Below are 19829 nucleotides of genomic sequence, written 5' to 3'. Positions count from 1 at the left end.
AAGATGGCAGTGTGGGGCCGAGAGAGAGAAAGAGAGAGAGAGAGAGAGAGGAAAGGGATGCCAGGCCGTTCAAGGGGGGGGCAGCCTGTCCGAGTCCCGAGGGCCATTCACACCTTCCTGGGGGGGGGGTCCCCATGGAAGACAGCCAAGCAGGCTGTGGGTCTGATCCCCTGGGGCCACCCCTTCCAGGAAGCCCCAGATGGAAATAACTTTTGCTGTCTGCTTCTTGGGAGGAAAGCAATGACAAACCTCGACAGCATCTTAAAAAGCAGACATCGCCTTGCCGACAAAGTTCCGCTTAGTCAAAGCTATGGTTTTTCCAGTAGTGATGTATGGAAGCGAGAGCTGGACCATAAAGAAGGCTGAACAGCCGAAGAATGGATGCTTTTGAGTTGTGGTGCTGGAGGAGGCTCTTGAGAGTCCCCTGGACTGCAAGGAGAACAAACCTATCAGTTCTGAAGGAAATCAACCCTGAGTGTTCACTGGAAGGACAGATCCTGAAGCTGAGGCTCCAATCCTTTGGCCATCTCATGAGAAGACTCCCTTGAAAAGACCCTGATGTTGGGAAAGTGTGAAGGCAAGAGGAGAAGGGGATGACAGGATGATGAGATGGACGGACAGGGTCATTGAAGGGACCAACATGAATTTGACCAAACTCTGGGAGGCCGTGGAAGACAGGAGGGCCTGGCGTGCTCTGGTCCATGGGGTCACGAAGAGTCGGACACGACTTCACGACTAAACAACAAAGTGACACTCTCCAACAGGGAGGGAAGAAAAGAAAAAACTGCAGAAAGAAAACAGCCTGCAGTATTTTCTCTCAGCATGGTAACTGGAAGAATTTGCAATATGTGAAGGTCAATATTTTTGTTTCCTTCCTTTTGAAAGGTTGGAGTCTCGGGCTGTTCCTGTTTTTAGATGCCCGCTTCTAATTAACCACACGGCAGAGGGGTGTGGACACAGAGGGTGTCTCTCCTTTGAACATTCCCGTAAATTACCCGTTTATAGCCAGTTTGGCTCCTCTCTTGAGGGCCAAGCCAGGGAGGGGAGCCCCAAAAATTGCTGGGTTTTCTCTCAGAGGGCAGGTTTTCTTGTTCCTTGTTTGACTTAAATGTTTTCTTTCTGAGATAGGGGAACACCTCCAGTATCCAAAAAAGGAGAGGTGGGGGGAAGCCAAGCCTGTAATTTCTAACTTCACAGGCAGCCCTGAAATGGTGCAGAATGATGGATGGGGGCAACATTTCCCCTTTTCTTGCTACCGGGAGGAGAGGAAACCTCATAAAGTGACATTTAAAGGGCTCTCGGAGGTTACGCCAGACGTGTCCTACACACAGACACACAAAATTGCATCATGTGAAAGTTCCTTTAAAAAAAAAAAGTTTTACTAATTTTCATCAGCCTTGTTCTCTTTTAAACCCGAAAGACAGAAGAAGTGGGATCCTGCCTTTGAGGTTCAGAAGTCCCCGCTGTGTTTGGGATTTTCATCCTTCTGCTGGGAAAAAAAATTGCTTGGTGGTGGTCCCATGACGGCTGCAGCTGTGGGTGGTGGGGGGCAGAGGTCTTGCTTGGGGCTGTCGGCGTGCCGGTTTAAGGAAAGTTTTGGGGGACCCATGCGAGGCCCACATCTTTTTCCCAGCAGTCGGGGGGAGGAGGAGGTGGCTCCCGTCTCTCGATTCCTTCCGCACCCCTCCATACCTGGCAGATGTTCTCTGCAATGGAGAGAGAGAGAAGGAAGGTTTAGCCTGGAGAAGAGAAGATAGGGAACGCGGAAGACGGAGCAAAATGTTCCCCCGGATGCTTCAGGCACATGACCTCCCCAACCAGTGGGTTCAGATGACAAGGAAGAAGGGCACCGATTTAAAACCTTCCTGGCACCCAGAGAGGATTGGCAGGGGCACAGGCTTGCCTCAATGGTGAGCCTTCGTTCACTTGAGTTCGGAGAGCCAAGCAAGGCGGGGTTGGCCAAGAAAGATCCCCCCGTGGAGCCAGCCTCCTTCCATAATTCTGCAAAAGCTTTTTTTCCCCCTAGGAGAAGCTGGACTCCCAAAAACTTACCCTCCCTTCTTCCGCCCGGTTAGAACGGATGGGCTCCGACGAAGACGGTGAGCCGGAGAACCGAACTGGAACGGTAACTCATCAGGGTGTTCATGGTGACCATCTCCAAGTCCAGCACAAACTCCCGGGGCCCCGTGACGGATCGGGCCAAGACAAGCATGGCGCTTATGTTGTTGATTTGCTGCAGGGGGGGAAAAAGGTGCAAAGCGGGGGTATGAAAAGGGAGGTGGGGCATTATGGGGCTGGTCTCTCATGAGCAGCCTACATGCCACCCGTGGCCCTCAGAGCCATCCACTGTGTCCCGTCCGTCCCCCTCCGGTTCAGGACTACAATTCTCTTGACAAGGCTAGCACTCGGATCTTCAGTGAGTTGGGGGGGGAAAAACAGAATTCAAAGCACACACCCCACACGGTTTTAGCCAGTCACTCCTCTTTAAAAAAAACAACAACCCAAAGAAACGGATGTTTGCTATGTCTCTTCTTTCCATCCACTCGTTAGGGGCTGCGAGTGGGATAGTAAAATGGCTTGCACCCCTTGAACACCATCAGCCTACAGCCACCAGGATGTGCCCAGAAAGAAGCCCTGTGTCTTTCCAAGGGGACACCCTCCTGGAACAAAGACGGGCTTTGCAGGATGAGACCCAAAGGCCTCCCTCGCTCATCCTTCTGTTCCCACAAAAGCTAAAGGAAAGCCCACCAGCAATTCCTCTGGGCTTGCTTATGATTCCCGTTACTGATCGTTGCAGCTAGACGTCTGCTCTGGAATAAGGAAGCACCATTCCTTATTATTGTGATACAGTGGGTGCCTCGAATAGCGATGTTAATGCGTTCCGCAAAAAACATCGCTATTGGATTTCTTCGCTATTCAAAACGCGGTTTCCCCTTGAAATGCATTGAAAGCTGGCTAATCCGTTCCAATGGGAACAAATTGCTGTCGTTAATGGAAAATCTCCATAGGAAACCTCGCTATGCGGTTCCCCAATTGAAATGCATTGAAACCTATTCAATGCATCACAATGGGGGGGGGAAATCAACAACAAATTTAAAAAAGAGTCAGAACAAGGTCAAATTGGGCTAACACAGGGTTTATTCAGTGTACTTTACGATCTCAAACATTTCAAACAGGAAACTTTAACTTTAAACCTTTTAAAAATAGTGAACATGAACCGAGGTTCCCCAATTGAAATGCATTGAAACCTATTCGATGCATCTCAATAGGGGGGAAAAAGATCGCTATTCGATAATCGCCCATAGGAAAAATCGCTATTCAAAGCGAAAAAATACCCCGAAAACCACATCGCTATTCGGTTTTTTCGTTAATAGAGGTGCTCGCTATTCGAGGCACCACTGTATAATGAGTGCAGGGAAATCGCCTCAGAGGGAGACCACAGCTGTGATACAAGGAGATCTGCAAGCGGGATCTGAAGGCCTTAGGAATGGACCTCAACTGATGAGAAACCTTGACCTCTGAGCGTTCAGCCTGGAGGCAGGCGGTGCATCACGGCCTCTCCCAATTTGAAGAGACCCTTGTCCAGCAGGCTGAGGCCAAGAGGCAGACCCGGAAGTAGCAAAATCAGGGAGCTGGACGGGGGACAGATTGTGTTTGTCTTCCGTGTGGAAGGGACGGTCACTCTCGAATTGGCCTTCTCAGCCACACCAGACACTGTTCCAAGTCCTCCTTACAGAGCACGTTACCATCATCTCTCGAGACTGAAGGATGCCTAACGACGATAAAAACCATCAAAAGGCGCTCTAGTCCTGCCACCTGAATCCCACCCATAGCCAGCCAGATGCTCCAGGCATGTTGAGCTCAATCGCTATTTCCCAGATTTGGAGACGGAGCATCTCTGGCGCCGGACAGAATACTCCGCCCCTCGTGACGACGAGATCTTAACCGTCAAACCCCTCCATAAAGTTTCCTTTTAGGACTTACAAGGAAGCAGCCTTACCCGTATGTAAAATTCTCCTTGCTCGTTGCCGGAGCGGATCTGGAAGGTGTTGTAGGCACCGGGATAGAGGCTGGTGGCCTGAATCTGGAAGATGTCAGAGGGCACCGTCCGGTCGGCTGTGATGCTCATATAGCGGTGGACGACGGAGGACGGCTTGTCTCGGCAAAGCGGGTTTGTGGCTGGACAAAGGCAGCGGCTACGGTGGGGATAAAGGCATTAAAATCAGGGGTGAATTTGGTGGAGGGTCTCCCGCAGTGTCTATTCCAAAGGAGGCTTTGAGATTCGACTAGGAAGGGCCAGGCATCTTGCTGAAGAAATACACAAGTCTATTTCTCGGTCTTGGCTATGGAATGAAATTATTTTTAGCCATCCACATTCAACTCTCTTTAGAAACAAACAAAAGGACAGATCTGGGCAAACGTCAGGAGGAAGCAAGACTCTCTGGAGAAGGCAATAAAGCCAGGAAGGTGGACGGCAGCAGGAAAAGAGGAAAAGCAAACTTGAGAGGGATTGACTGCAAAGGAAGCCACAAGTTTCCTGTCCTTACTTTTCAGACATTTGCACGTAGGGCTCCTGGCAGCGGTTTTTCTCGACACAGCGGTATTCCCCGTGGAAGTTGATGCAGTTCTGAGAATCGGTGCATGGGTGGGTCCTGGCCTCGCACTCGTTAATGTCTGGAAGGGCAAAAAATAATAATTAATAAGTTGATTAGGGAGAGCCTGGGAAGCGGAGAGACCGTGGCCTTTGGGACTGCTCGTGGCGCATTCCGGTTTGGGATATTTTTCTGGGGAAACCCACAACGTAGGGGAGACCGCGAACCCGCCCGACCCAAATCTGTGCGCAGTCTAGACTTTTTTTGGTCCAGCGGCCAGGAGACTCTTTTTTGGGGGGTGTGGGTGAGCAGGCTGGAGTAATTCCTGCATGGCCTTGGCACTTGGTACCAAAAATTCGAACTCGGACCCAAAGATTTGCCAATATCCCTGCTTTAAAGGGATATCACTCCCGGAGAAGCAACCCTTTCCAGCGCGATCAGACACAATCTCTTTGTTTTTTCCCCTGTCTGATTGGAAACGCATGCACATTTTCTCCAGTGGTGTAGATGGAAAAGCAAGCACCCGTCTGTGACAGGCCCTCGAGCCACGATAGCGGCCAACCCAAGACATTTCGCTGCCTGAGGCCAGGGATAAACGTATCTCTCCCCGTGGCGCTTTTCCGTGACTTCCACGTGGGTAATGGGATAAGATGCCCTCCCCATGCAGAGAGAGCCTGCTAGATTACTCTGGGTATAAGGCACGCTGGTGGGGGTGGGGGCATGTCACTTCGTCCAGCGAAGGAGGGAAGTGGCGAGGGGGCTCAAATCTGCCAAAGCGTAGAGCGAGCCCGAATCAAAACCTCAAGGAGATTTCAAAAAGGCAGGAAGCTATTTTACCCCAAACCACGCACCTCATCCTCCTTAGAGTGGGGTCTGCATGTATGGAAATGTACCCCGATAAAAAGCTGAAGGCTTCTAGGACGTTTCTTTTTAAGTACTGTTACCGCAAAATGCTAGCTCTGATAGCTATCCTCTTTTGCAATCTTACCATTTTTTTGTGTGTTTTTCTCTAATGCTATTCTGACCACCTTCTGGGTATGTTTAAAACAAATACCGCATTTTTCTATGCATAAGACTATACTTTTGTCTAAAACCTTTAGACTAAAAATTGAGGGTCGTCTTATACACGGAAGTAAGCTGAGAGAAAAATAAAACAAGTGGAGGGGAAAGCAGGGATCAAAGCAATCCTGCAGCACTTTTGATCCCTTTCCCCCTGCACTTGCTAAGCCCCACTTAGCTTTCTTAATTTTGGGTAGAAAAGTGTGGGGGGGTGTCTTATACATGGGGGCGTCTTATACATGGAAAAATGCAGTGTGTGTCTGTGTCTGTGTAAAACATCATAAGCTTACAGATGCCTTTGGTGTGTTGAGTTATCCTAACAACCCTAGTTTGTAGGTTACCACCCTCCTAGCTCTTTGGCCAGTGCTCCTCCTCCATAAGGAAACCCATGCAGTACGATGGCGAGAGGATTGGTGTGAAGCCTGGGAGATCCAGGTTCGAGTCCCGGTTCAGGCATCAAACTCACTGGGCAACTTTTGGTTCCTCCCTTTCAGCCTGATGGAACTCGTAGGCTTGTTGCAAGGATCAGGTGTGGAGGCGAGCCTTCAGCTCAGGAGAAGAAAGACGGGCTCAAAACCACGCGAGGGATAACGAAGCCATAAATCCATCCCAAGATAAAGAAGAGGGTCGTCGCGTTTACCTTGGCAGAGACGGGTGCTTAGCTGCTGGTACCCCTGAGGACAGGTGCAGGAGAAATATCCCGGCTCGTTCTCACACTGATACTGGCACAAATACGTGGAGTAGCTACACTCATCAATATCTGGAGAGAGAAATAAAGGGGATTTCATTCAAGCGCTGAGAGAGGAAAAGACTGAAAGAAACCGGGCAGGTTTAGCCTTGAGACAAGAAGACAGAGGGGAGAGAGGAGAGCCCTTTCCAAATCCTTGAAAGGTGGCCATACAGAGGAGGGGCAGGATCTGTCCTCGGTCATCCCAGAATGCAGGATGCACAATCAAGTGACAGATTTTGGCTAGAGATCAGGAAAAACTTCTTAACTGTTAGAGCCGCACAACGACCTCGGGAAGTGGGGAGCGCTCCAGCGCTGGAGGCATTTCAAGGGAAAGCTAGACCACCATCTGTCGGAGATATACGATGACTTGGGATTCTTGCCTTGGACTCAATGGCCTTATCGTTCTCTTCGAACTCCATTATTCTAGGACTCTATAATTCTGAGATGTCGGTGTTGGCTTCGCCTGCCCGGCCTTCCAATAGGAAACGCCTGCTCTAATTTTGCAACTTGTGGTGATTTAGTAAATGATGCTGGTGGAAAGGGACACTCAATTTCTGCTCAGTCAAAGCAAGTTAAATCATTATGACCACTCCCTGCCTTTTCATGACCCCCTCAAAATGGGATGCCTGAGGTAACGGCCTCTCCCTGACTCAGTTGCAACTGACGGCTCGTTGCTACCTATATACGTTCACAGACTCAGATGGTGGAAGCCAGGCAATACAGGCGTGCCTCGGTTTACGAATTTCATGCATTCTCTGGGACATTTCGTAATGGGGGGAAAATTCGCAAACTGAAACACGGTTTCCCGTAGGAAATGCATGCACGGGGATGGCACTATAAACCTGCAAAATTTGTAAACCTGCACGGGGATGGCACTGGAAACCTGCTTTGAATTTGTAAAATACAAATTTGTAAACCGAGGCATTGTTTTCAATGGATTTTCATTCACCATCTAGCGAAAAGCATTTTCCCCATTGGAATGCATTGAAACCTGTTTAATGCATTCCAGTGGAGAAGAATCGTCGTTGTCTAGCGAAGATCGGCCATAGGAAAGCCACTTTGCAAACCGCCGAACAGCTGTTTAAATCGCTGTCTTGCAAAGCTTAGGTCCCAAAAACACCTGTTTTGCGAGCGCGGAGGGAGCTGTCAAAATCGTTGTCTAGCGAAAATCAGTTTGCGAAGCAGGAACCAAACATTGTCCAGCGAAATTCCCCCATAGGAATCACTGTTTAGCGAATCGCTACAGCGATCGCAAAAAGTCAATGTCTAGCGAAAGAATGGTCATGCGGGGTAACTGTCTAGTGAGGCACCACTGTAAATATAAAAACTGAAATATGAATTGAAAATAAAGCAGCCCAAAGCCTAATAGAAAATGGCAAGCCATCTCTGGAAAGGATGAGGTGGCAGGGCTGGGCGGACAGGTAAGGGTGGGAGCCTCACCTGAGAGATCAGCCAAGGGAGAAGAGGTGGAGGTAAATGGGGTGGAATCACCTCTTACCTCTGCAGGTAAAGCCATCGTGGTCCAGCTCGTAGCCCTGGTTGCAGCGACAAATGAATGTCCCGTAGGTGTTGAAGCAGCGTTGCTCACACGGGGCCCCCATCTCACACTCGTTCACATCTGTGGGAGGTTGGAAAGGGTGTGATTCGAAAGAGGAGGTGGGCTGCCTTCAGGGAATGGACTGATTTTTTTTTCTAAGGGTGCACAGATGTGTCTTCTAGGACTTTAATTCCCAGATTTCCGTTGCAGAGTTTTGAATTTCTGGTTTTAAAAAAGCCTTTTGCTATCCGGGACAGAGACACGCAAATAGCGGCCAGTTCCCCAGAGAGTCTACCCCTTTTTCTCGTGATCTGGCGCTTCCGGTCTCAATAACTTGCTCTGAGACATTTGCGGGAGGAAAAAAAACTTATTACAGTTGTTTGAAATGACAGGGATTGGGTTTGCCATTTCAAGCTACTGTTAAAAAAACCCCTCTCTCTTTCCTTCACACCTACTAGCAACCACCAACCGAACAGGTCAACAGCAAACAAACAACGGTCGGCAAAGATGGAAGCGTTGGGTCGGCAATCACTCAAGTATTTCTCATCACCAAAGGAGGAGAGGATGTGAGCTAAACCTCTGGTCCGCGAGGTCACAAAGAGTCGGACACAACTTAACGACTAAACAACAACAACAACCCTAGCCCAAGATGAACCTGAAGGGGAAGGGGGGACCCAAGAGGGCTCTCCTTCTCCTCCGACCTGCTCTCTGATCCTTACACCGGGAGAAAGCCGGGAGACTATACTGCTGGCTCGGCCGGCGAAGCACGGACTCCACCACCGCGGAGAGCAAACGGCACAGAGGGGAAACGCTAAGGATCAGAGACCACGCCGTGGGCTACGTGGGCCCTTCGGCAGGACAGGGAAGAGCGAGGCCAGGCGTTGCTCCTCACCCACGCACGAGCGGTTGTTGCTGGCCAGCTGGAAGCCTGGTTCGCACTGGCAGGAGAACGAGCCGGGGGAGTTGACGCAGCGATGCTGACAATAACGATACCGACACTCGTCGATGTCTGGAAGAAGGAAGGGAGGAGAAATTGCAGCTGTGTTTCTGAGCATGCACAAAAAATTTAGAGCCGGACTGCAGTATCCATGGGGGTCAGAGTTTCAAGCCTTTCCATGCCCCCCCAAAGCCCTGAAAATTGAAGTCTCTAGTTCCCCAATATAGGGCACCATCTCTGATCCCCTCTGGTGGCCCGTTCTAGTAATTACAGTGTGGAAATAGGTACCATATTTTTCAGTGTATAAGACTATACTTTTGTCTAAAACTTTTAGACTAAAAATTGAGGGTCGTCTTATACACGGAAGTAAGTGAGGAGAGAACAAAAAGCAAGTGGAGGGGAAAGCAGGGATCAAAGCGATCCTGCAGCACTTTGATCCCTTTCCCCCCCACACTTGCTAATCCCCACTTAGATTTCTTAATTTTGGGTTAGAAAAGTGGAGGGTGTCTTATACATGGGGGCGTCTTATACACGGAAAAATAGGTACCTATGTGAAGACCGACACTTTGCTAATTTAATGGTGTCCAGAGAAACTCAGACTGAACCGATGGAGGGCCACTTGGTTTAATTCTGCAGGTGGTTCAAGATAAGTCACACCCCACTATCAAAAATGGAGCACCGTCTCTGAAAGGGGTATGGATTCCTATCCAGGATTCTGCACTTTTAAGGAGCATAAACGGCAATCGTTTCAGACAAGGAAAGTTTAACTGATGAGATGGGAGCTTTGCAATTCGAAGCAGCTGCCTTAAGAAATAAAGGGCCTTTTATGATCCTCCCATCAAATTTCGTAGTTCCAAAAATTACAAATTAGCTCGTTTCTCTTTGGTGCTGCCCAACGACGGTCTTCATTCGCATGTTGACCGTTTGACTGTCTTAGGCGGCCAATAGATCGATCGAATTTTATCTGCTGCTCCTTGGAAAGCTGTTGTGTGGTTGAGAGATGTCAAGGCAAAAAGCAAGCAAGCGATATAAGAAATGGTGGAAGGAAACCCACTTATTTAGCCTGGAGAAGATGCGGTAGCTCCAGACACCCGAGGGACCATTGGGCAAGACTAAATTTAAGGAGCTGAATTTAAGTGAATTTAATTCTGTTTCAAGAAGAAGGGTGACAGTCTCTCCCTTCTGAAAACTTTGGCAAAGCGGCTAAGCAACCATCTCTCTAGAAAGCTGGGTTTCCAGCATCTTCTCCTTCTTTCTCCCTTTCTATCTCTACGAAAACCACATCCCATTTGGCTCAATGACTCACCTACACATTCGGTGCCGATCTTCCGATAGCCATCCGGGCACTGGCAGTGGAAGCCGCCGGCCGTGTTGATGCACTCTTGGCTCGGCTGGCAGTCGTGCAAATCGTACTCGCATTCGTCAACGTCTGTGTGGAATAAACACCCCAGTTCTTTGATATACAGTGGTGCCTCGCTTAACGATTTTAATTGGTTCAAAAAAAATTGCTATGTGAAAACATCGTTAAGCGAAACACCATTTCCCATAGAGATGCATTGAAAACCGGATAATCCGTTCCAATTGGAACGGATTACCATCCCTAAGCGAAAAGGAAAAAATGTTAAGCGAAAGCCATTGAAATGCATTGAAGCCTATTTCAATGGGGGGAAAAATTTACAAAAAAATTCAAAAAGACTCAGAACAAAGCCAAATTAAGTTAACGAAGGTTTTATTAGGTGCACTAACGATTCCAAGCTTTTTAAACATTTTTTAAACATTTTAGAATATTTTATAAATAGCAAAAATGGGGCTGTAAAAAAAAACGTTAAGCGAAACAAGGGGACCTAAAACTGTCATCGTTAAGCGAAGCATGGTCCCGAAATCGTTAAGCGAAAATCGCTCATAGGACAAATCGTTAAGTGAAGCACAAGATTGCTCCGAAAAAGCCATCGTTAAGTGAATTTTTCGTTGTACGAAGCAATCGTTAAGCGAGGCACCACTGTATTCCAGCCCCCACACACAGACACACACCGGAGCCAAGACCCACACCTGGAAAGGCTTCCCTCTGGTCCGGCCCCCACTCACCCAAACAGGACCCCAGTCGGTCTGGCTCGTAGCCCTGAGGGCAGGTGTTCTGCAGAGGGATGGCATGCGGGGGCCGCCTCAGCGCCGGGCTGGGGGGAGAAGCCCTTTCCGAGTTCACGTCGTTGATCACGGAGGCCGAGCGGGGCAGGCAGAGGTACCCTCCGTAATGGTTGATGCACTTCATCTCCCCTTTGCAGGCGTGAGGGATGGTCTCGCATTCGTTCACATCTGAGAACGGCAGAATGGTTTGGGGTTTTTAAATATATTTATCATCATCACTGCGCTCCCGTCAGGATTTAGCCCCGAGGAAGGCTGGTAGGTCAACAAACGGACCTGACAGGGCTGGGAATGCACATCTGTTGGCGTCCCGATGGGCCACATCTGGCCTGCAGCCTTCTCCTCTAACCATCTTTCCCAGGTAAAGCCAGGCCACGATGGGCCTCAAGGAGCCAAAAAAAGACGAAATGAAATATATGCCATTGCACCTAATTCACAGCGGCAAGGCTGATCTGGGCCCAGAGGTGGGAAATGCAGGAAATTCCAAAGAAAGAGATTTTTTTAAAAAAAAACTACAGTGGGCCCTCGACTTACGAACTTAATCCGTTCTGGAAGGACGTTCGTACCTCGAAAAGTTCGTAAGTCGAAGTACCATTTCGCACTGAAATGCATGGGAACGGTATTAACGATTGCAGAAATGGATAGTTTATCAGAGACACGACATGAGAACTCGAGATTATATTAAGGAAAGTTGGAAAATGTTTTACGATTGGGCCCAGAAACAGATACACGGGTCGAGAATGAATTAAGGACGACAACAAGGAGCCAAAGTTTCTACAATGCACAATGGCTTCACGGAGGTCTTTACCTTTGCAGTGTTGGCTCTCGGCGTCCCACTGGTAACCGTCGGTGCATTCCTGGAAGACAAACACAAGACTTTCCAGGAACCGTCCATTTCTCTGGACTCGCCGGCAGCCTCCCTGGTGCTCTACACGCCCCGCGCTCAGAGATACTGCCTCCATGGCGCCTACGTAGAGCCCAGGACCGCCGGAGACGTGCTCTGAGCCCAAACGTGATCATGCGCGAAACGCTGTATCGGAAAGCTTTGCTCAGCTCCGGCCAGGATCCAGAGACCAGGCCATGCGGAGATTAACGGAGCTGAACTGCACCTTAAAAGAGTCCTTGAAACAGGTTTGGGCAGCAAGCCCTGCCCATATTTAGACTGGCATCAAACATTTCCTTGGGGGAGACCTTGAACTCGGGGACTCCCAAAGTCGCTTCTACAGTGGGACTTACAGTGCCTAAGATTCCTTTTGAGCATCGCTGCTGGCTCGTCTCTTTTAATTTACAGTGGTGCCTCGCTAGACAATTACCCCGCATGACAGGTTTTTTTGCTAGACATTGACTTTTTGCGATCGCTATAGCGATTCGCAAAACAGTGATTCCTATGGGGGAATTTCGCTGGACAATGTTTGGTCCGTGCTTCGCAAACCGATTTTCGCTAGACGACGATTTTGACAGCTCCCTCCGTGCTCACAAACAGGTGTTTTCGGGACCTAAGCTTCGCTAGACAGCTATTTAAAGAGCTGATCGGCGGTTCGCAAAGCGGCTTTCCTATAACCGATCTTCGCTAGACAACGATGATTCTTCCCCATTGGAAGGCATTAAACAGGTTTCAATGCATTCCAATGGGGAAATGCTTTTCGCTAAACGATGCTTTCGCTAAACAGCGATTTCAGTGGAACGGATTGTCATCGTCTAGCGAGGCACCACTGTATCTCGAGCAAATTCACAAGCCACGGGAGTGGCCGGAACGCTGAACAGAAGCGTTCCACATCGCAGCCATTCTGTGGTGTTTTCCGGACCAATGTCCAGTCTTTCAAGAAACACGAGGCAAGAAAACATGACTTTCCGCTGTTCGCCTTCCCGGGTTCCATTTGAGCCCCGCTCATCACAACCCTGCGAGGCAGGCGCCTTTTCAAAAGTAGTGACCATCCTGAGATCAAGACAGGGGATGATTCTGGAGCTGAGTGAAGGCTTCGCCACCGATTTCCCCCAGTTGGCAGAGTTCGACGACAACCCCCTTTTTCTCCTTCCAAAAAGCACCTGCCTGGCTTTTTCCCCCCACCTTGATCCTTTCCTGCCCCATAACTCCCGTTCTAGTCCGCGAGAAAGCTTATTTGGAGCCAGGGCATTTACCGTGTAAGTGTCGGGTTCCTCGGCCGCTTGCGATACCACCGCTCTCAAAAGGGTCGCCAGGAGGAGGCATGAAACGGGCTTCATGGTCTTCCGCTGGAAGGGAAGGGGAGCAAGTTAGAATTTATACATTCCTTTATTTATTTATTTATTTGACGTATACCCCCGCCCATCTAGACCAAAGTCTACTCTGGGGAGCTAAACCAAGAGCAGCCATCATCCTCGGCCGCCGTCTGCCCTCTCCGGTCCAAAGCATGCCAGATGCAAAGCAAAGTGGATGACTTTGCCGTTCCCTACAAGCAATGCCCCCCTTTTTTTCTTTACCACAATGTTAGAAGCCTCTGAGCATATGCAGAATGCACCTCTCTTTGACTCCCACTCCCCTTCCTTTTTTTAAAGCCTCGAATAACGGAATTTCGGCCAGGTGGTAACCAGGTGTGTTACCTTGCAGGTATTATTTTTGGAGTTCTTCTTAGGGCCTCTTCCAGGCAGCTGTGAAGCACGTGCTTTGCAGGCAGAAGGGCCCTATCCACCCAAAAGGGCTGGGAAGGGACCCAAGACTGAAACAGTGGTGCCAGCCTAGCCCAGACAATGCTAAATTGGGGGGTATGACGCCCATTTAGCAGGGGAAGTTGGCACATTTCGAGATCCAAGTCCCAAATTAGAGTCCGGGTCTTCGGAACCAAGTCCCAAGTCCCCCAGAAAAAAAGGGAGTCGAGTTCGAATCATGGGGGGGAGAACCTGAGTCAAGTCACTTAATTCTAACGGAGATCTGCCTGCCCGTCCACCCTGCCCTGCCTGGCTGGGGCAATGGGGCGTGCCATCATCCTTCAGACGTCCAGCCAGTGACCACCTTCCCAAAACAATAGCTTTCCTGGCCTTTGTGTTTGAGGCTCCGTGCGGCTTCCTATAATTATTTCTAGCCTACGGCCTACCAATTACGGGAGATGATAATGTTTTGGCCTACCCCTAACGTTAGATTTGTAATTTCGTGGGTGTTTTTTTTTTAAGCCGGAACACTTATTTATGCTCTACACGCACCAGGATTTGCTGCCTGGAACAAGGGACACGGACCTATTTTAAAGTGAAAAACGAAATAGACTGTGGTTCTGGAAGAACGGAACGACGGGAGCAGGAGAGGAATAAAATGAATGTTGATGGGATGCCCTTCGAAGCCCGTATCTCCGTAAAATGATGAAGTCCAGAAAACATGTAGGGTTTGAGACGCAAGGAAAGTGAATAAGGCCAGGAGGTGGTCGGTCTTTATTTCCCCAAGATTCGCCCGCCAATTCTCCTCTAGATTTCGCTGCCCTGCGAATTTTGATGCCCTGAGATGTTGCCTCAGTTGCTCCATCCCGAGCCCTGGCATTCAAAAAACCCAGACCTTATCTTTATTATCCAAACCATAGTACAAATTAAATTCCAGTTTGGGTCCTGGGGTACGGGGCGAGCCTCTGACTTTGTCGGCAAGGGTCAAGCCTCTCCTGGATGGAGGCCATGGGTCAGTCCTTCTTCCAACGGAGACATGGTGCTCAGCTCTAAATATAGCCCTTTGCCTGGACCGACGGAGATCCATGTAAGCAGAGGCACCCAGCCGCAGCGATGATCCCAATATCCCCCCCTTAAACCCATCATCAAATCTGCCTTAAGCCCAAGCTGTTGTCAACGCGGAGGAAGGAAGGGACGGACAGCCAAAACAGAGCTTAAAGGGAACTGGAGGAGGGAGGGGAGGAAATTTGTCCGGTGCGAACCTCGGTCAATCCTTTCAAAATGAATGGAGACCACCTTTTCTGCCCCCCGTCTGCAGCCACAGAATCCACAGAGGAAGCCGAAGCCAAAGGATGGCGTTCACGGTGAAGAGGCTTTCCTGGAGAAAACGGTGAGAACCCATAAGGCAGACGATCCGATAGAATTGGAGGGGACGGCTCAATGGGGTTGCATGCAGAAGATTTCCAGTTGCAACCTCCACCTTCTCCTGCACCCTTTGCTAAGGAAAGACCACATACCAGTGATGGAGGGAAGGAAGCGCTTCTGCTGAGACCCGATGGTCGTTGGAGCAGACCATAGTGGAGATGCATAAAGAGGAAGAGGCAGGATCGAGGGAGCCTCCTATGAAAACCATCCAGGTTGGGGTAGCAGGCTTTGAAGTGACACAGAGCACTTGAGCAGGCCAAGAACAAGGAAATCTCACTGCTGTACAGCCGGACTTTAAAGCCTATAAGATACGAATGTTCTCAAAGCACCTCCGGGGTGACCAGGAACCGAGACAGCCACTCAAGAAACTTTTGAGTTGACTCAACATTTTGAGTTGACTCAACATTTTGAGTTGACTCAACATTTTGAGTTGACTCAAGTGGCGATGGTCTCTGCCTCGAAGCTGCGGCGGGCGATCCTTTTCCCGGCAAGAACAGTGATGGGTCTTCTGTTGGCCCTGAAGGACCATCAAGGCCCATTAGCTTTTAAAAGACCTGCTTCTGGCGGAGATGAAAACTGCCAGAAGGGCTCCCTTGACCCAGATCGGCATGACTGCCTGCATTTTTTTGCAAGAAGCGGAAAGGTAAACAGTGGGCCTTACGGGAAGTGGCCTCCACTCCACCCGAGCGGACGCCCTAACAAACCGGTAGTTCTTTTAAAAGGATTCTTGGCATGCTTTTGGCTGACACAGGCGTCCTGTGTAAGCCGTTGCCTCTAATTCAGATTAAAACAGTTTGTTTTTAACCTCTGCAAGCAATGGCCTCTATGAAATACGGTTCCTTAATTTTCTTCTTAAATCAAGGTTCTGATCTGGAGACGTCTGTGCCCCCTGACCATAAACTCAACCTCGTCGTGACTACAGTGCCCATTAGCCCCCATCGGTAACATTTCAAGTAAGGGTTTCCAGGCAAGGAAGGGACCAACAGAGTTTTTAACTATCCCCACTTCCTCCGATTCAGCATCTTCTGGAAATGTTAGGAAACAACGCTCAGAACGCCCCCCCCCCAGCCAGCTCTAAATGGGGGGTGGGTGATGGGAATGTTCATCCAACCCATCTAGACTGCACCAGACAGAGGAGGCTCTACCATCGAGCCCTGAAAACGAAAGGCAAAAGGAGGGGGAAAGAAAGTAGAACGAAATGCCTATTGTACGTGAATAAATAAGAGATGCATTCTGGAATAAAAGGTGGGAGCTGGAGGGAAAGAGGAAGAGGGTCCCCCCGAACTTTGCAAAGCCGTTGAGACTTTCCTTCCTTTGTGACTTTCACAGAATCCTTCCCACCAGACCCCAAGAAGCTTTGGAGAGCTCCCCATCGCCCCGAAACCTGGAGGGGCCAGAGGAGGCCTGCCGGTAGAGGAGAAAAACCAGGGTCCCATTGGCAACCCAAAGAGAAAGCGCGCACACCCGGACTCTGGCCGAACGCAGCCAAGAAGGAAAGATCGGGGCCTCCCTGGCTGCTGGAGGAGCCGAGATTCCTCCACGGACTCCGGGGTCCCCCCTGAGAGACGGTCCCAGAGGGAGCACCCCGAGACTTTTGAGGCGTCACCCCAGAAAGTCCATCCACCAGCTTTCAGCCCATCATCTCTCAGGACCAAAAAAAACACACCCCACTTCTTCTGTCCTCCACATGTTGAGAAGCGGATTTTGGCCACCCACCCATCCCTTTTTATGTGCTTTGGGCCCTGGCTTTCTCTTGCTTCCTTCATCCCCCCCCCACGCACCCCCTTTCCCAAACCAAACCGGCCACGGAAAACGCCAAATCCATCACTCACCACACTGACAGGCGCCAAGCACAACTGGGGTCCCCCCTCGCTTTCCCTTCGGGGCTGGCGGTGGGCTCAAAACACCATCCTCTCCCCCCACAAAAATTCCGGCTGGGTGCAGATGCAGAGCAACGGCTGCCTCCCTCCCTCCCTGGGAGAGTGTGCGCTGGCTCCCCCACCTCCTATGGGCCCCCCCACCCCGAATTCCTGGCCCCCGGCCAAGCAGCCCGCATTGCCAAAGGATTCCACCCAACATCTGGTTCCACTTAGCTTCCAGCAAACACCCTTTCCTGGCCAGCTGTTCCCGGCCATCATCTCCCTCCTCCTCCTCCATTCCCCCCAGGCTGCCAGTCACACCACCCTCTCGTGCAAAGGGGAATGTTTAACCCCACATGTGCTGCAAACTCTCGTGCAAAGGCGTGTGGCGCCAGGCAGCAGGGGGGGAACGACGCTGGCGCGCCTCTTCCGCTTTAGTGCTCCCGGACCCTTTGGTTGACGTTGAGGTATGGTACCTTCTTCTCGTCCCGGGCGTGTGCATGTGTGTGTCAATAGATGATACCGAGATCAACACAACAGGACAGCCATTTGTGAGCCAGAGAATTTGGTCTCTTTCAAAAAAAACCCCCAAGTTCCTAGTCCTCAGTCTGTGATCCAGAGAATTTGGTCTCTTTCAAAAAAACCAAGTTCCTAGTCCTCAATCAGTCAGTGATCCAAAGAATTTGGTCTCTTAAAAAAAAACCAAGTTCCTAGTCCTCAATCAGTCAGTGATCCAGAGAATTTGGTCTCTTTAAAAAAAAAAAAAATTCCTAGTCCTCAATCAGTCTGTGATCCAGAGAATTTGGTCTCTTTCAAAAAAACAAGTTCCTAGTCCTCAATCAGTCTATGATCCAGAGAATTTGGTCTCTTAAAAAAAAAAAAAACCGAGTTCCTAGTCCTCAAGGCACAACCGTGAGCTGCAAGCCATACAGAAGACAGAAAAGACAGAAGAAACCTACAGGAAAGATGGCTGCAAGTAGCACCTCACAAGACCCAGGTTCAAATCCCCACCGAACCCTTATCATCATCTTCTGACCAATCCGCAGCCACAAGGCCAGTCCCCCTTTTCTCTCTGCTGACTGACCTCCTCAGGAGAAGGTCGGGCGTGGGAAGCCACATTATTCCACTCCGGAGCTTCTCGGAGGAAAGACGGGTCCTCCATACAGCCATGAATGAATGAATGAATGAATGAATGAATGAATGAATGAATGAATGAATGAATGAATGACCTTTGCCTCGTCTGTCGGAGATGATTTTATCAGAGCGAAGACCCAACAGAAAGGTTAACTAATACTTTGATTGAGGAGAATATTAAATACCTCTGGGCAAAAACCTACTCCGGATTATTTTTCTGCTATGAGACCAGGATAACTCTATTGCTCTCCAAGACTAGCCGAGGTCTCTGCAACGTTAAAACAGAGGTGCATTTAAATGCAAAATTGTTTATCATTATAATGCACGTTATCAAGTGGCCTAGATGGATTTCGGAGTCCAAGCTATGGAATAGACGCCGTTGCTGGCATCAACTTTGCCAAAAGCCGGCTCTGTTAAGGTAGGACTCTGCTTTGGGTTGCTTCCTGCTTCGGTCGGGGTCTACACACATCCCCAGGCACCAAACCTTGCAACCTGGCGCACGCAGAGCCCTGAGCAACAGCTCTCCCTTCCATTCAGAGCCTGGTTTGCGACCCAGGCGTCCTGCCTTCCCCCTCTGCTCCGTGATGCATCCTGCAGCCCCAACCCAATTGTGGGGGAGGATGAGATTCAAAGGGGGGGGGGGAAGGAAGAAAATATTCTTGCTGCAGATGTGTGTGTGTGCGTGCAAGGAATGAGGTGTGGGAGACAACATGGCTGGAAGGCATGATTAGCCGGAGCCAAACATCCAGGTTCTGTCTCATCCCGCAGAGCAGGTGTGCAGGAAGAGTTGAATCTGGGGATGGGGCTTCTTTTGCAGGAACTGGGGGGGGGGGAAGAGATCGTAGCAAATAATGAAGTAGGAATAAAGCAAGGCAGCCTGTGTTTAGCCTTTGGAACAACAGCCCACCCGGTTCAAATCCCGTGTCTTGCCACAACTGGAACGGAGGGGGGGAGCACACTAGCCCCAAATGTTGAGCAAATAACCGCATCCCCCCACCCTTATCCCATAGCCATGACTATGGAGAGAGACACCCACCCACAAACATTATTAAAAGGCCACCAAAAAGGGCTATATCATGAGAAGACTCCCTGGAAAAGACATTAATGTTGGGAAAGGGTGAAGGCAAGAGGACGAGATGGCTGGACAGTGTCACCAAAGTGACCAACAAGGATTTGACCCAACTCCGGGAGGCAGTGGAAGACAGGAGGGCCTGGCGTGCTCTGGTCCGTGGGGTCACGAAGAGTCGGGCACGACTTAACGACTAAACAACAACAAAAAGGGCTTAAGGCCACTTAATTTGGAGGTAACGGCAGAAGAGTATTTCTTACGGACATTTTTTCCTTTTGCCATACGTCGTGGGCTGTATTTCTGATTTATTGTGGGGTTTTAAAGTATTTTGCCATGGACCTTTTGAGCACGCGGCCTCGGAGGCCTGGGTTCTAGAACAGAAATATTGTCAAGATTAGATTGAAATATTTCAAGAACAGGTAGAAACATTTTCAAGAGTAACCATTTTCGACGGTTAGGTTAAGCCGTTTGATTTTATTTTGGTCTGAGAGGGGAATGAAGGATAAGGGTGCTCACCGGTAAATGAGTTATTGAGACCGTAAGGGCCAGTTAAAAAGACCAAAAAAAGATTTGGGGGTCCACTCTGGGGAGACTCGAAGCTAACTGGGCTCTGTAAGTTCACATGCTTCGGATGCAAAGTGAGAGGTTTTTAACTAACATTCAAAACGCTGCAAGAGTGTGTGGGGTTCTTCCCCTCTCCAATTTATCCTCACAACAGCC

At 49.7% G+C, this 19829-nt stretch overlaps 1 protein-coding gene across 1 annotated transcript; it reads right to left on the bottom strand.

Annotated features, from left to right (window-relative positions):
• Window positions 1-1357: 1357 nt before the first annotated feature.
• EFEMP2 (EGF-like fibulin extracellular matrix protein 2) lies at window positions 1358-17039 on the bottom strand. Its single transcript, XM_020777643.3, has 12 exons — window positions 16880-17039; window positions 13137-13229; window positions 11806-11854; window positions 10941-11168; window positions 10162-10284; window positions 8811-8927; window positions 7880-7999; window positions 6292-6411; window positions 4548-4674; window positions 4001-4196; window positions 2053-2233; window positions 1358-1706 (listed from the first exon to the last, which is right to left on the bottom strand). The coding sequence occupies exons 2-11, from the start codon at window positions 13218-13220 to the stop codon at window positions 2072-2074; spliced, it is 1326 nt and encodes a 441-aa protein (XP_020633302.2). The 5' UTR covers window positions 13221-13229; window positions 16880-17039; the 3' UTR covers window positions 1358-1706; window positions 2053-2071.
• Between the last annotated feature and the right edge of the window lie 2790 nt (window positions 17040-19829).

The sequence above is a fragment of the Pogona vitticeps genome, chromosome 15 (genome assembly GCF_051106095.1).
Source record: "Pogona vitticeps strain Pit_001003342236 chromosome 15, PviZW2.1, whole genome shotgun sequence".
Taxonomy (NCBI): domain Eukaryota; kingdom Metazoa; phylum Chordata; class Lepidosauria; order Squamata; family Agamidae; genus Pogona; species Pogona vitticeps.
This window is presented reverse-complemented; position numbering and strand designations above follow the sequence as displayed.